Source organism: Rhinopithecus roxellana, chromosome 1, assembly GCF_007565055.1.
Source record: "Rhinopithecus roxellana isolate Shanxi Qingling chromosome 1, ASM756505v1, whole genome shotgun sequence".
Taxonomy (NCBI): Eukaryota; Metazoa; Chordata; class Mammalia; order Primates; family Cercopithecidae; genus Rhinopithecus; species Rhinopithecus roxellana.
Window position 1 is genome coordinate 200,087,540 of NC_044549.1, and position 14,066 is coordinate 200,101,605.

Here is a 14,066-nt window from a genome sequence, read left to right on the forward strand (position 1 = left end):
TCAGTCCTGCTGTGGTTAGGGAGGGGGCAGAAATTAGTATGAGGAACCCAGGACAACACGGGAGCCAAGTTGGATTCAGGGCTCTCTGAGGTGACAGGAGGGCCCACAGCCACAGTGACTGCCCGTGGGGCTGGTGAGAGGTGGGGGGCAAGGGTGGGCCCGGAAGGCTGGAGGGGAACACACACTGGGCAGGCCTGCACTCTTTTTGGACACACAGCAGTAGGAGAACCAGACCTCCTCTCTGGTCCCCGAGAGCAGGCTGGGCTTTGTGTGGGGCCAGAGAAAAAGCCTCCCGGCCTGAAGCCACAGGACACTTGGCCACTGAAGAGAAGGGGACAGGGTCACTCACTTGAAGGCACCAGAGTAGCCGAAGTACGGTTCCTGGGAGGAGAAGGCACATTTGTTTTCCCCTGTCCCCGCACACAGGCGACACAGGTTGGGGAACTGTTCTTTATCTGCACCGGGAACACAGCTGGCTGAGAAGAACCTGGCCACAGCTGTTAAACACAGAGAAGTGGACCACAGAGTGTGAGCCAGTCCTGGCCACAGGGGGTTACACCTCTCATCCTGAGGTCCCCGTGGGCAGGGCTCCTTCCTCCACCCCTGCAGGAGAGCCTCTGTCCTGGGGCTGGGAGCTCGAGACATGCACCTCTGCCGACAGCAGACTCAGCTGTGCCTCCCAAGGGCTGCTGGAGTAACAGATCCTGCCGACCAGTCTCACCCCCACCTTGATTCATCCCACACTTTCACCTGCATGATCTGCGTGGTCTGTGCTTACAACTGGAGTAGAGCCCCCTGCCTGAGGTCACTCACTATCCCTCAACCATCTTACCTGCCTCAATGGGCTCAGGTGGACCCATCCAGTTCAAGAATGGACGAAGCATCCCTATAGGGACATTCCACCCAGCAGTCCTGCGAAGGCCTGTGTGGCAGGACTTCAGACCCTGTAGTTCGTTCAGCTGAAAGCGGCCGCCCTTCTTCACCACGGCCACGGCATAATAGTGGGTTCGTGGCTCTGCAAAGGGGCAGACGGAATTGAAAGCTCTTAGCCTGGACAAGAGGGACAAAAACAACCCACCCTGAAAAGTCTCCAGTGGGAAGGGGCAACGCTATGCTGCAGTTTCCTCGCAGCTCACGTGTGTCCTCCTGTCATGGGTCAGCATCAGGAGAAACAGCCTTCATCTGGCCCAGAGCCCAGCGACTCCATTCCCTGCATGTGTGATGTGACCGAGACTCCACTTGCACATGTTCCCCAACTCCCAATCCACAGAGCTCAGGGCACAGGCTGGGCCCACTATGGCATCTGGGACCCCAGGCAGAACTCACCTCCTTCAGTCCCGTAGACTTCCGCTGCTACAGGTCGCAGTTTGTAGGGGTCCAGGCCTGCTTCGTACATCAAACCACCATCAAGGGTCACAGCATCGGCCTCGTTTGTCTGAAAGCAAAGAGGCCAGACCGGCTTCAGCAGAAAACTCACCCAAACCCGGCAAGTGGGACTTCAGGACTCAGAAAGTCTCCATGGCTGGAAGGGTCGTCAAAGGGGTCCGCTTTCCATCACATCCACTCACTTCCTATGAGAGATGGTGAGAGCCAAGGACTCCTGTTTCGGGACAGTGAGCACCAGCTCTCTAACTCCTGAGTCCAGCGCCTGCCCTCTTTCTCCTCTGCCTGCCTGTGTCACTCTCCTGATCACACCCTTCACAGTCATCTACATTTGAAGTTTTTTGTTCTAGATGCTTTCTATTTTTGCCCTATATTCATTTAAGTTCTGTTTTATTGGATAGAAAATATGGTTATTAAGAGATCCTAAAATTATCATAAGAAACCATGTTCCTCCATTTCTGCACATTGCTTCCCACATGATTACGTATTTCTTTGGTTTGCAATGTGGGATAGATCAGCGGTCCCCAACTTTTTTGCCATCAAGGACCAGTTTCAGGGAACGTAATTTTTCCACAGACAGATGGGGAATGGTTGTGGGATGAAACTGTTCCACCTCAGATCATCAGGCATTGGATTCTCACAGGCAGTGCAACCCAGATCCCTTGCATGCTCAGTTCTCAATAGGGTTCACACTCCTATGAGAATCTAATGCCGCCGCTGATCTGACAGGAGGTGGAGCTCAGGCAGTCAGGCTCACTAGCTGGCCGCTTACCTGCTCTGAGGCCTAGTTCCTAACAGGCCATCAACCAGTACAAGTCCGCAGCTAGGTGGTGGGGACCCCCGGGACACATCATATTTTGTGGACTGCTTATTCATCTAAAACTGGATACATTTTCTAACTTCTGCAGAGGCTTTATTGATTTTGTTGACAGCATAATGTTTTCTCATAATGTGGGTGTTCTATCGTGTATTGAATAATTTCCCCCAATGTTTAGCACTTGGGTTTATTTCTAACTGCTGCCTGTGAAGACTGTATTTTCATGAATATTTTTGTCCTCAGTATTTTTCCTTGTGACCACTTGTGTCCTTGGGTAGGCACGTGAGGGTGGAATCCCCCAGATGAGGAGCACGTTTCTCTCCATGACTCTGGCTGCTGTTGCCTTTCTGCTTCCAGAACTTATAATACCAACTCAGAATGGCACTGCCCGTGAGGACCAGCTTCACTCTCGATCACCAGCAGGGCAGACTATCATTCGTTAGCTGTTATTACTATAGAAAATTTGAGTACTAACAAATTGCTCAGGTCTGATTAGTAAGGGGAACATCTCACAACTATTTTTTATTAATCATGAATTCCCTCTTACTAGTAACTCTGTTCATATCATTTGCCTTCTATGATTTTACATTTTTTCCAATTTGAGTTATTCTTTTATTTATTTTTTTCAAGACGGAGTCACCCAGGCCGGAGTGCAGTGGTGCCATCTCAGCTCACCGCAACCTCCACCTCCCAAGTTAAAGCGATTCTCTTGCCTCAGCCTCCCGAGTAGCTGGGACTACAGGAGTGTGCCACCACGCCCAGCTAATTTATTTATTTATTTATTTATTTTGTATTTTCAGTACAGACAGGGTTTCACCATCTTAGCCAGGATGGTCTTGATCTCCTGACCTCGTGATCCACCTGCCTTGGCCTCCCAAAGTGCTGGGATTACAGGCGTGAGCCACCGCGCCGGGCCTTGAGTTATTCTTTTATAGAGTATAAATAGTAATTATGTGTCAGAGCTGGTGCATATTCATTCATTCCGGTGCTTTCTGAATTTTTTATTTAAATATTTTCTATGGGCTATGAATTACATTTTCCGTATTTTAGAATGTCTGTTTGTTTCATGATTTAGTTCATCATTTAAGAGATTTCTATTTCCTCTACAGTTCTGCTAGTTAACCTGCCCCCTAGTTTTTCAATAATACAAGTTTTATTTTTAACCGTTTAATCTATCTCAATTTTATTTGCATGAATGGTATGTAGCACCGCTTTCAAATAGGGATCTTATTTTCCGAGATCAGACGAGATCGGATGCATTCAGGGTGGTATGGCCGTAGACAGGATCTTATCTTAAAAGGCAGATTTTGTGGCTTCTTTCACATATATTCAGATTGAGTAGGTTAGAATAGAGCCTAGGAATCTGCATTTTAAACAAGCAAGAGATGTGGTGCTGGTTTTTTGGTTTTGTTTTTGTTTTTTGAGATGGAGTCTCGCTCTTGTCGCCCAGGCTAGACTGCAATGGCATGATCTTGGCTCACTGCCACCTCCCGCTCCCGGATTCAAGTGATTCACCTGCCTCAGCCTTGTAAGTGGCTGGGATTACAGGCATGTGCCACCACACCCAGCTAATTGTTGTATTTTTAGTAGAGATGGGGTTTTGCTATGTTGGCCAGGCTGGTTTTGAACTACTGACCTCAGTTTATCCTCCCACCTCGGCCTCCCAAAGTGCTGAAATTACAGGCATGAGCCACTGCACCCAGCCGCTGGTACTGTTTGTATGCAGGTAATAGTTGTAAAATAATAGCCTAAAACATTGATTAAACTAGATTTTTCCCTAAGTACTATTCTAATAACTCCATTGTATTTATAAGATAATCCTATGAAGTTGCCTTGGGAACTTTTACATAAATTATCCACTCTGCTGGAGTTGAGTACACATGATTATAGCACATGGCAGGTACACAGAATATATTTGTTGAATGAATGAGTAAAAATTATTTCAGTAGATCTTACATCTCAAAAAATAAAAGGAATCATAAATCATATACAAGTCATGATACCCTTTTCTCTCTCTCTGAAAGTGTCTTGGACAAGAGTCTTTCTAATGCCCAGCACCCTGGCAGGCCCTGCCCCAGCCATGTGATATGGCAATGTGACCAGGACAAGCTTCTTTCTCACAGGGTTTAGAGGTCATGACTCTTTTGGAGGATTTCCCTCTCTGGGTAACCTTGCTTTTTGCCGATCCTATGTATTCATCAAACACAAGTGCTTACATTTCATTTTGGAACAGTTGTTATTAACAGTTTATGTGGAGGCCCCAGGTTCCTCACACGTGGTCTCTTAAATTCCTTTCTTTCTGCTCTGAAAATAGCACGGTTCCCTGTGAGAGAGGACAGCTCCCAATTTAGTTGCCCAAAAGGTGAAGCAGAAGAAGTAAGGAGATCCCATGTTCTATGTTTTTCCATTTCTCTCTCCCTTCCATTCAGCTTGGTCCCAACCAACACCTGGCACTGACTCACCGCAATGGCCTGGATACACTTGGTGGGGGAGGCTCTCTTTATGCAGCTGACAGGAGGGCCACGCACTCTTCTCAGATTCCTTTGCCATTGGGAGCATTTTGTGGCCTCGGGTTGGGATACAGTGCACCATCGAACACTCCTCCTACGGGCAGCCAGACACAGTCCTGGGAGAGAGGGGCCAAGAAGTAAGGATTCAACCACTGACTGAGGTAGTGACCACTGCACCCTCTGATGCGAGTTTTCCAGACTCCTCCCTCTCTCTCAGCTGCCCTCCTTCCCTCTCCATTTCATGGCTACGTCCAGCCATTCTCCACAAGTGGAGGCATCTTGATGGACTAACAGGATCTCTGCATTGGCTAGAGGTCTGTGGTTCTCAATAAATTAAAGGAGAAAGCCCCTCTAGATTATTTTTATTCCTATGACTTTGACATGTTTCCTACCACTTAAAAAATGATGGTGATCCCTCAAATCAGTTATGGAATTCTTCTACCAGCTTTGGCAACTTTGAACCTGGAAGGCAAGCAGGAAAGGAGTCATTGCTCCTGTTTTACTGATGTGGAAATTGGCTCCTAAGAAGGCTGAGTGACTCGCCACTCAGCAGTGCAAAGCCCAGCTGAGAAACCAGGTCTCTCTAGACTGTTTTGTCCGTAAATGTCTTCCCAGGGAATGCCAACAGAACAAGGGAAAATATACCTGACTTGGTTAGTAGCTGAGGTAAATGGTAAGTCAATGTCAATGGGGACAAATCGGTTGGTTGGTGTGCCTGAGCTACCACCATTCACTCTGTGCAGAAAGACTGGTTCTCCTGTTGAGCCTGCTTTTGTTGCTCAAATACTGGTTCTTCTGTTGAGCCTGCTTTTGTTGCTCAAACCCATGCTATTAGGGAGGAAGATGCATTGAATTTACTCCCCTGGTTGCCTGATAAAAGGCATCTACAAAAAAACCTGCAATGAACATTATACTAAAATAATGAAAGACTGACTGCTTTCCACCTAAGATCAGGAGTGATGAGAGAGTGTCCACTCTCACCTCTTCTATTTAACAGTGCTAGAGATTCTAGTCACAGCAATAAGGCAAGAAAAGAAATGAAAGACACCCATATTGGAAAGAAAGAAGTAAAACTGACTTTATTTTCAGATAACATGATCTTCTATGTAGAAAATACTGAAGAATCCACAAAGTACTATTAGAATTAACAAACAAGTACAGTCAGGCTACAGGACATAAGATCAACATACAAAAATTGATCATATTTTTGCATATAGCATAGAACAATCTAAAAATGAAATTAAGAACATAATGCTAGATAGTATAACAGCAAAAAGGATTTAATGCTTGATGGGTAAATGATAAGAACAGATATTTTACCAAAGAAGATATATGAACGGACAGTAAGCACATGAAAAGGTGCTTCAGTATCATTAGTCAAAAACTGCAAATTGAAAATGCAAGGAAATATCATTTCACACCCACTAAACAGGTTATAATAGCTAAAACAGACAATGACACGTATCAGTGAGAACGTGGAGGGGTGGAAACCCTCATACATTGCTGAGAATGTAAAATGGTGCAGCCACTTTGTAAAACAGGTTGGCAGCTTCTCAAAATGTGAAGCACAGAGTTCCAACGGGACCCAGCAATGGCACTTCTAGGCATATAGCCAAAAGAAATATTATAAAAACCTATCGTACATAAAGGCTTCTGCATGAATATTCATAGTAGTGTTATTCAGAACAGTAGAACACTGGAAACAACCTAAATGTCCAATAACTGGTGAATGTACATCCATTCAACGGAATACTACTCAGCAGTGAAAAGAACTACTAACATGCCCCACAACATGAACGGGCCTCACTTATGCTCAGTGAAAGAAGCCAGACACAAGAGACCACATACTCTATGATTCCATTTGTATGAAATGTCCAGAAAAGGCAAATTTATAGAGACAAGAAAATAGATTAGTGGTTGTCTGATGCTGGGGTAGAAATGAGGATTAACTATAAACAGACATGAGGGACCTTTACTGGAGGGGATAAAAGTGTTCTAAAACAGATTTGTGGTGATGGTTGCACCACTTGGTAAGGTTACTAAAACTCATTGAATTGTACACAAATAGGTGATTTTTTTTATGATATATAAAATATACCTCAGTAAAGCTGTTACCAAAAACCAAAACAAACAAACAAAAAAAAAAAACCAAACACACAGTTGTAAAAGCCCTCTGCTCTTTGGATGTGCTATGGGGTAGAATGTTCAGCCTCTGCTGCCTCCTATTTCTGAGCCATCCCCTTATGGTGAGAGCCACCCATGGCCCTTGGGTGGGCAAGAGGCCTGTAACTCCCAAGCTGAGTCTGCAGGGGTTTGGGGACACCCAGCTGCTCCCCTTCACCCAGCCTCATCCCAGGGAAATCCCAGGGGATATAATCTTGCCTTGGAAGCCCTTATGGAACTATCCTACACTGAGAATTAACCAATCAGATGCAGCCATTTGTGACCCAGTAAGCTTTAACTGGATACCTGCTGTATACACAGCAATGTGTGTCACACAAGGAATGTGTAAGCAGACAGGACCAGATTTCACTTCTCACTGGAGAGGCAAAAATCCAAAAGAAGGAAGCTAAGAATGGTGAATGTGTTAAAAGAGAACAAATACCAACTAATGGAGACATACGTGTCTGTATTGTGAGTTCTGCCAACATCTCCGTTCTCCAGGGGAGTGAACTCTGGCTTTAACTAGTTATGTGGCTTGTGGAAGTTCCCATAGCTAATAAGTAAGTGTTGGATCTAGGACTTGAACCTAAGCAGTCAGGCACTAAACTCCTCTACTCTTACCACTGGGCTAGCCTACCTATTTAGGTTGGCAAAGTTAGAGACAGGTTGGAGACGGGGTTAGAAAAGGGTCTGGGTCAGATCATGGAAAGTCTCCAATGCTGATCCAGGGAGGTCTTATTCAGGACGCAGTGAAGCTGTGACTCATGGGAAAGGCTGGAGACTGGAGCTCTCCCTAGGGCAGGGGTAGAGTGAACTGAGACCTGGGACCTGAGAACAGGCAGAGAAGCTGTGGCCAAGGAAGGCACCAGGAAAGGGCTGGTCTGAGTGGAGAGGGGGGACAGCACTGAGAACAGAGAAGGGGGCAGGGATAGGGAGGTGGTATCAGAAATCACCTTGGTAATGGGTGGGTTCTGGGGATGAAGCAAGAGAGTAAAATTGAAGACCATGCCTCAAGCTGGAGGTGGGGGCTGAGCAATGACGGGAACCTGTGGGCAGAGTTCATTTCTTCTCCTAAGAGGAGCTGAACCAGGGTGACTAAAGGACCACTGAGCGCCCTACCAGAATTCCCAGTCCCTAGCCCCGCAAACACCAGGTGAAGTCTCCACGCTCTTACCTCCCAGCTCTGGAGCTGTGTGACTCCCTGAAGCAGGTCTGGGTCTGGCCCCTCCAAAATCCTCAACCCAGCACTTGTATTCAGTGTCAGGCACTCAAATGCTGCCCACCGGACCTGGCTGGACTCTGACTAAAGCTTACATTCTGGGCAGACATGCAGTGCCCTGGCCTTGAAGGCAGGGGCCAGGACAGGAGTTACTCTCCCCACCTACCCACACAGCTCATGATAGGGCCCAGGCAGACTGCTCAGACTGATGGGAAACCTCACGAGTGCCTCCCAGCCCATGGCTCCGGGGGCTAAGCAGACAGACTCCTCCACCCACTGCTCACGTGGCTTAGATCCAGCTGGTCCCACCCACCCAACTTCTGTCAGCCTGGACACCCATGGGGAGCAGGGCAGGAATCCCATAGGGCAACTGCCACCCTTTCCTCAGGAAGGACAAGGGTTTCAATGGCACTTTGGGGTGCAAGCCACCATCCCAACTGACTACAGGATTCAAACTGCAGACCTTAGTAGGCACCCAAACAACCAAAGATCCAAGTGAATATGAAACCCAGTGGTGCAACTCTGAGTAGGCACCCAAACAACCAAAGATCCAAGTGAATATGAAACCCAGTGGTGCAACTCTGAGCCAGAATCCTGGACCACAGCCCATGACCACTTCCAGGAAGGCAAGGCTTCCTTCCTCTCCTGCCCCTCCCAGGTGGCCCTAACCCTGTGCAACAGGCCACTTGCCAGGGAGCTTGAGGGGAAGAGAACAGTCGGGTCCTGGCCAGTCCCAATCTGTCTTAGAGATGAGAAGGATGACCAACACCCATGGGCAGGAATTTGGAGCAGGAGACCAGAAGGGCAGACACAAGGATGGGTTCGGGCTCCCACTGCTGCTCTCTATCCACCGCCACCACTTCCATCCAGGAAGCTCCCTGCCTTAGGTAGATGCCATAAGACAGGTGGAGGCTGCACTGGGCTGGGGAGGTGTGACACCTGGGCTTTCACGATGCCCCCTCCCACTGCCTAGGTCCTGATGCCCATCACAGCCCTTTCTGCTGAGGCCTGGGACCTTCCCCTCCTGGCACCGCAGGGAGCTCCGCACTCACTAATGTGCAGCGCTGGAGAGTGCCCTCTGAGCACCCAAAAAATTACTTTGGTTATGGAACTAACAATTGTTTCCTTCCTTCTACTCTTCCCTTCTGTTTGGCTCACATTTCCCTCTCAAACTCTCTGACACAGGGTTCCATCAGGAGAACCCTCCGCACCCCTCCCCACCCCTCTGCCACGGAAGGTGCGTGAATGCCCCATCTCCTGCTCACAACCCTGTGGACCCATGGTTAGGCCGTTTCTTTAAGCGAAGCAACTAAGTCTCATAAAAGGCTCTGTCTGGCTGGGGTCTCACAGCAGGAGCTAGGATCTGACCTAGGGTCCTTGAGCTAGTCATTCACCCTCTCTGAGCCTAATTTTCCTCCCAGGTAAAACGCGTATCACAATACAATAGGGACCAAATCCATAGGGGGGACACAAAGGGACAGTTGCCTGAGAGGCCTTTTGAGAAGCTCTGCGCAGAGCTAGGCGTGTCCCGACCCGGTTTAGAGGAGCCCAGATCCTGTTCCTCCCCAGGTGGGAAAGAGACTGGCCCCGCCTCTGGGCCGTCTCCCGGCTGCAGACGCAGGGACCGCGGGGCTCAGAGACCCCGCGCCCAGCCAACCCGACACAGGGACCAAAGCGCCTAGCAGACAGGGTGCAGGAGACGCCCATCAGGCGGAGCGCGCACACAGGCACCTGCACTCACCGAGGGTCCCGAGGAACAGCAGGGCGAGGAAGACAAGCTTCATGTTTGAAGTCCGGAGGCGACTTGGCAAACGAAGGCTCTGCCACCTGCGCCTGCCCTGCGCCCCTTTATTCAGGGCTTTGCCCCGCCCTGTTGCCCAATAGACACCCCTTCCCTCCCCACTCCCCGCGGCCAGGTCTACTTGTTCCTTGAGGATCCAGGCTCCTCCGAAAAGCCCTGGGGCGGGGCAGGACTCCACACCGCGCGGGAGAGGAAAGCCAGCCTGCACCTCACCTGTCCTGGTTCTGCCTGGCTACTGCGATGTTCTTTCTCACTAGTCTGCAAGTCCCTAGGAGTCGCAGCCCCCTGAGCCTTCCCCCGGCTCTGGTCTCAGTGCCTTCTAGAGGGCAGGACACAGAGCAGAGGGTCTTTACTGGAAGATCGCCTTGACCTGTGAGACTGCTGTCTTCTTCAGCAGATGACCTTGAAGGTGCCTAGGAGCCAGTAAGGGCAGGTGGGTTTGCTTTCACCTTGGCTCAGCAGTGAGCGGTGAGTTGAAAAGATGACCCAACCGCCCCCAGCAGCAGCCTAGGGACAGCTGACAGAGAAAATAGAGGCTGCCCAGAGTCCCAGGCAAGCTGCCCAGGGGGTGTCTCCCTGCCCTGCTGAGACCCACAGTACAGCTCCCAGAAAACAGACAGGGACCTCAGAGGCAAATGGCCACCACCCAAGGTTGGCTCCAGGTTCTTATTTGCCAACAAGAAAGATGCCCTATGGCTAGGATGCCCTACCATTTGTTTCTTTTTTTTTTTTTTTTTTTTCTCCACCTCCTCCTCCTTCTTTTTTGGTGTTGATAGTATTCAGTAGGAAACGGTAACCTCATTTTAACAATTGCCATAAATGTCAGATTTTAAAATTCAAAAGCTAGAATACTGCTTTTAAGAATACATCTCATAAACACAGTCCCATGACACACAACAGCCCAGGTACAAATGTCTCCAAGACACCACTGCATGCTATTAATCAGTTGGAAGCAAACTAAACATCCATCTCTAGGGCAGTGTCACACACAGCATGGTGCCTGTGGGACACATTGGGGGCCTCAGAAAGAACATCCTGTATGTATGGATGTGAACTTAGCCCAAGAGAAACTAGGCAGGGCGCAGCGGCTCATGCCTGTAATCCCAGCATTTTAGGAGGCCAAGATGGGAGGATTGCTTGAGCCCAGGAGTTCAAGACTAGCCTGGGCAACACAGGGAAACCCCCATCTCTACAAAAAATACAACAATTAGACCGGCATGGTGGTGTGTACCTGTGGTCCCAGCTACTTGGGAGGCTAAAGTGGGAGGACCATTTGAGCCTGGGAGATGGAGGTGGCAGTGAGCCATGATCGTGTCACTGCACTCCAGCCTGGGCAACAGAGTAAGAATCTGTAACCCCCACCAAAAAAAAAAAAAAAGAGGTAACTAAGTGAAGAAAAAAGGTACCAACAGTGAGGGAAATAGTAAGTCACCTGAACACCTTTCTTGGCAGGTGAGTCTGGCCAATATGTGACTCTGAAATCTGCTTATTCTGAAAAGCTGGTCTTGACTCTGCGTAGACTACTTGGTACTAAAAAGCATTTCCTGGAGCGGATGGGCAATGCCCCAGGGAGCCAGCTCTGCCAAGAGTGAGCATGCAGTGGGCATCCAGCCATGGAGAAGCAGGCGCAGCCCAAGGTGGAGAGGCCATTAAGGAGGCTGGGGAGCCCCTCTATCTCTGGGCATGATCCTGCCAAGGCACAGGGTGGAGGCTAATCAGGGATCCTGCTTGCCTGCCATGAGACTGGGGTCTGCAATTTGGTGCTAGAATCACCAGCTGGGTTTTGTGGTGACAGATCCAAGGTCTCTCATTGTTTGGAAACATGATATTGCACCATTAAAAGTTGCCTTCATCAATAATTGCAGTAAGTTCTTTCAAAAATACTGAAGAAATACAAAATTGACTAATTCCCAGGAATGCTGAAGCATCTTTGTACCTAAATTGGCAACTACACTTTGCCTTTGCGTCATTATAAAAGAATTAAGAAACATCATAACCCATGTCTCTTTTTCTGAGTGCAAATTTAAAAAAGGATGACTGGGAGGTCAGAGGGCCCTGGACCCTCTAAAGTATGTTACAGTGTTGGCAAGAACACAGAGAACCTGGGGGCACCACCAAGAGGCTCAGCTTAAGGAGGGTCCTGAAGGCAGGATGGGTAGGCAGCAGGGCAGATTGTTTTCCTGCTGCGCCTGTTGGAACAGCCTAGCCCCAGGGCAGGGATGTGCGCATCTGGACACAGGCAGAGCAGCCCCCAAGGCCATTTGCAGAGCGGGTTGATGTAGGGGATGAGTCTGCCCCCAAAACAATGAAGTTTAACTGATCTATTAACAGCATTCATTCATTCATTCATTCATTCATTCATTCATTCATGCCAGAACTGGTAGATGCCATGAGAGACAGAGAAGAGGGGTCTGTCCTTGCCCTCAAGAGCTCACAGGACCATGAGAGAGGGATGGGCACAGGAATGCACTTCTGTCACAGAAGCTCCCTAAGAAGAGGCCAAGCAGCATAAACCAAGAGAGTGTGAGGGCCCAGAGGAGGAATGACCAGCACCCATCATGAGGGCTCCAGAGGAACTCAAGGAAGATTTGGCCTGGGTACCTGAAGGGAAGTGGGATTTCTACAGGTAGAGCATTCTGTAAAGTAAACAACCAAACAAGTAAAGGCGTGGGAGCCATGAACCCAGTGACCAATTACCTGAGCACCAGGGACAACAAAAGTTCACTCTGGCTTTCTGGCCAGGAATTCTTCTCTTTTTTTTTTTTTACAGACAGGGTCTCCCTCTGTCACCTAGGCTGGTATGCAGTGGTGGTACAATCACAGCTCACTGCAGCCTTGACCTCCTGGGCTCAAGCGATCCTCCCACCTCTGCCTCCCAAAGTGCTGGAATTACAGGCATAAGCCATTGCAGCCAGCCATGGCTTGGAACTCTTGTTGGAAGAAGGATTAACAAAATCCTCCTCCTCTATCCTGAGTTCCACATCATGTGTTTACCTGCCTCTGGATAGCTACTCTTGCAGGTCCTGAAGGCACCTAAATTTAATATCAAAAATGCAACTCACGTAGTCCCTCCAACCCTGCACCTTCTTTTATATTTCTTACCACTTTCCACCAAACCCACCGAAGAGCCACAGAGGCACCCTCAAATCCTTTGGCCAGCTAACTCTGTGCATGTTATAGGCACTTGAAGATCAATATCGGTTGAAGGAATGAATAAATGAAGAGGAGGAACAGGCTAAGAAAGGGACAAAGGATCCTGTATGTAATGTGTTGGGTCTGAAGGACAGTGAGGGTCAGGGCTGGCTAAGCCAGGCCACGCCAAAGCCTGTGTACATGGACTCATTAATCTATCCATTCATTCAACACTGGTCTATGGGACATCTCCAATGTGCCAGGAGTTGGGTCAGATCTCGAAAAGCCTGCAGGGAAGCAGAATGCAGGTTTCCAAATGCTGAGACGGTAGCATGAGTTTAAGGAGCACAAAGAAGGTAGCTGCTGTGGGAACCACCATGCAGTGGCAAGAGTTAGTGTTCAACAGGCAGATGTGGGAGGCTGACTCCCTTCCCCCAACTCTGCTCTACTCCCACCCTCAAAACTCCCCCAGGGAGCCTTTACAGAATTGCAGGCCCAAGCCCCACCAGCAGGCAATAGTCTCTGGCCAACCTAAGTGCTCCCTGCAAGCCAGTAAACCTCACACCCTGCCCTCTATGAGCCTCTAGCTTCAAATCCCAAGAAGAGTGTTGGGAAGGAAGTGTGAGATCTGGGTAGAACTGGCTCCACGTGGAATAAAGCAGAAAAGGCCTTCCTGAGACATCTATTCACACTTGGACAATAGCCTGGCAGACGGGAGAACTCCGGCCATTTCTTTTCCCTGCCAGTGGTGTGAGATTGCTGACTTGAGAGCCACTTAATTAAATATTTAGGGATTTGGGGTGGGTTAACTGATGGCAGCTTGATGTCAGGCATAGTAGATTCCAGGTATGTATTTATGCCATGGAATTAGCAAATGCTCTAAATCAGGGCTTCCTCCCTCCATGCCCCTGGAGGACCGGTGACCAGCACACAGCTGCCTACGTTCATCACTGTTTGGTGTCATGCAATGTCCACGTTCGTGCGGGTGTGTTTGTGTGTGGGTGGCTGTGCCATCCCTAGCAGAGAAATAGGATAATAATC

General features: G+C 48.8%; 1 protein-coding gene across 1 annotated transcript in view; it reads right to left on the reverse strand.

Annotated features, from left to right (window-relative positions):
• LTF (lactotransferrin) overlaps positions 1 to 10,170 on the reverse strand; it is a 29,195-nt gene extending 19,025 nt beyond the window's left edge. The window contains exons 1-5 of the mRNA XM_010374786.1: positions 9,834 to 10,170; positions 4,663 to 4,826; positions 1,327 to 1,435; positions 833 to 1,015; positions 350 to 497 (exon numbers count right to left, since the gene is read on the reverse strand). Of these exons, the coding sequence (XP_010373088.1) occupies positions 350 to 497; positions 833 to 1,015; positions 1,327 to 1,435; positions 4,663 to 4,826; positions 9,834 to 9,876 (647 nt within the window). The 5' untranslated portion in view covers positions 9,877 to 10,170. The remainder of the gene's footprint in view (positions 1 to 349; positions 498 to 832; positions 1,016 to 1,326; positions 1,436 to 4,662; positions 4,827 to 9,833) is intronic.
• Between the last annotated feature and the right edge of the window lie 3,896 nt (positions 10,171 to 14,066).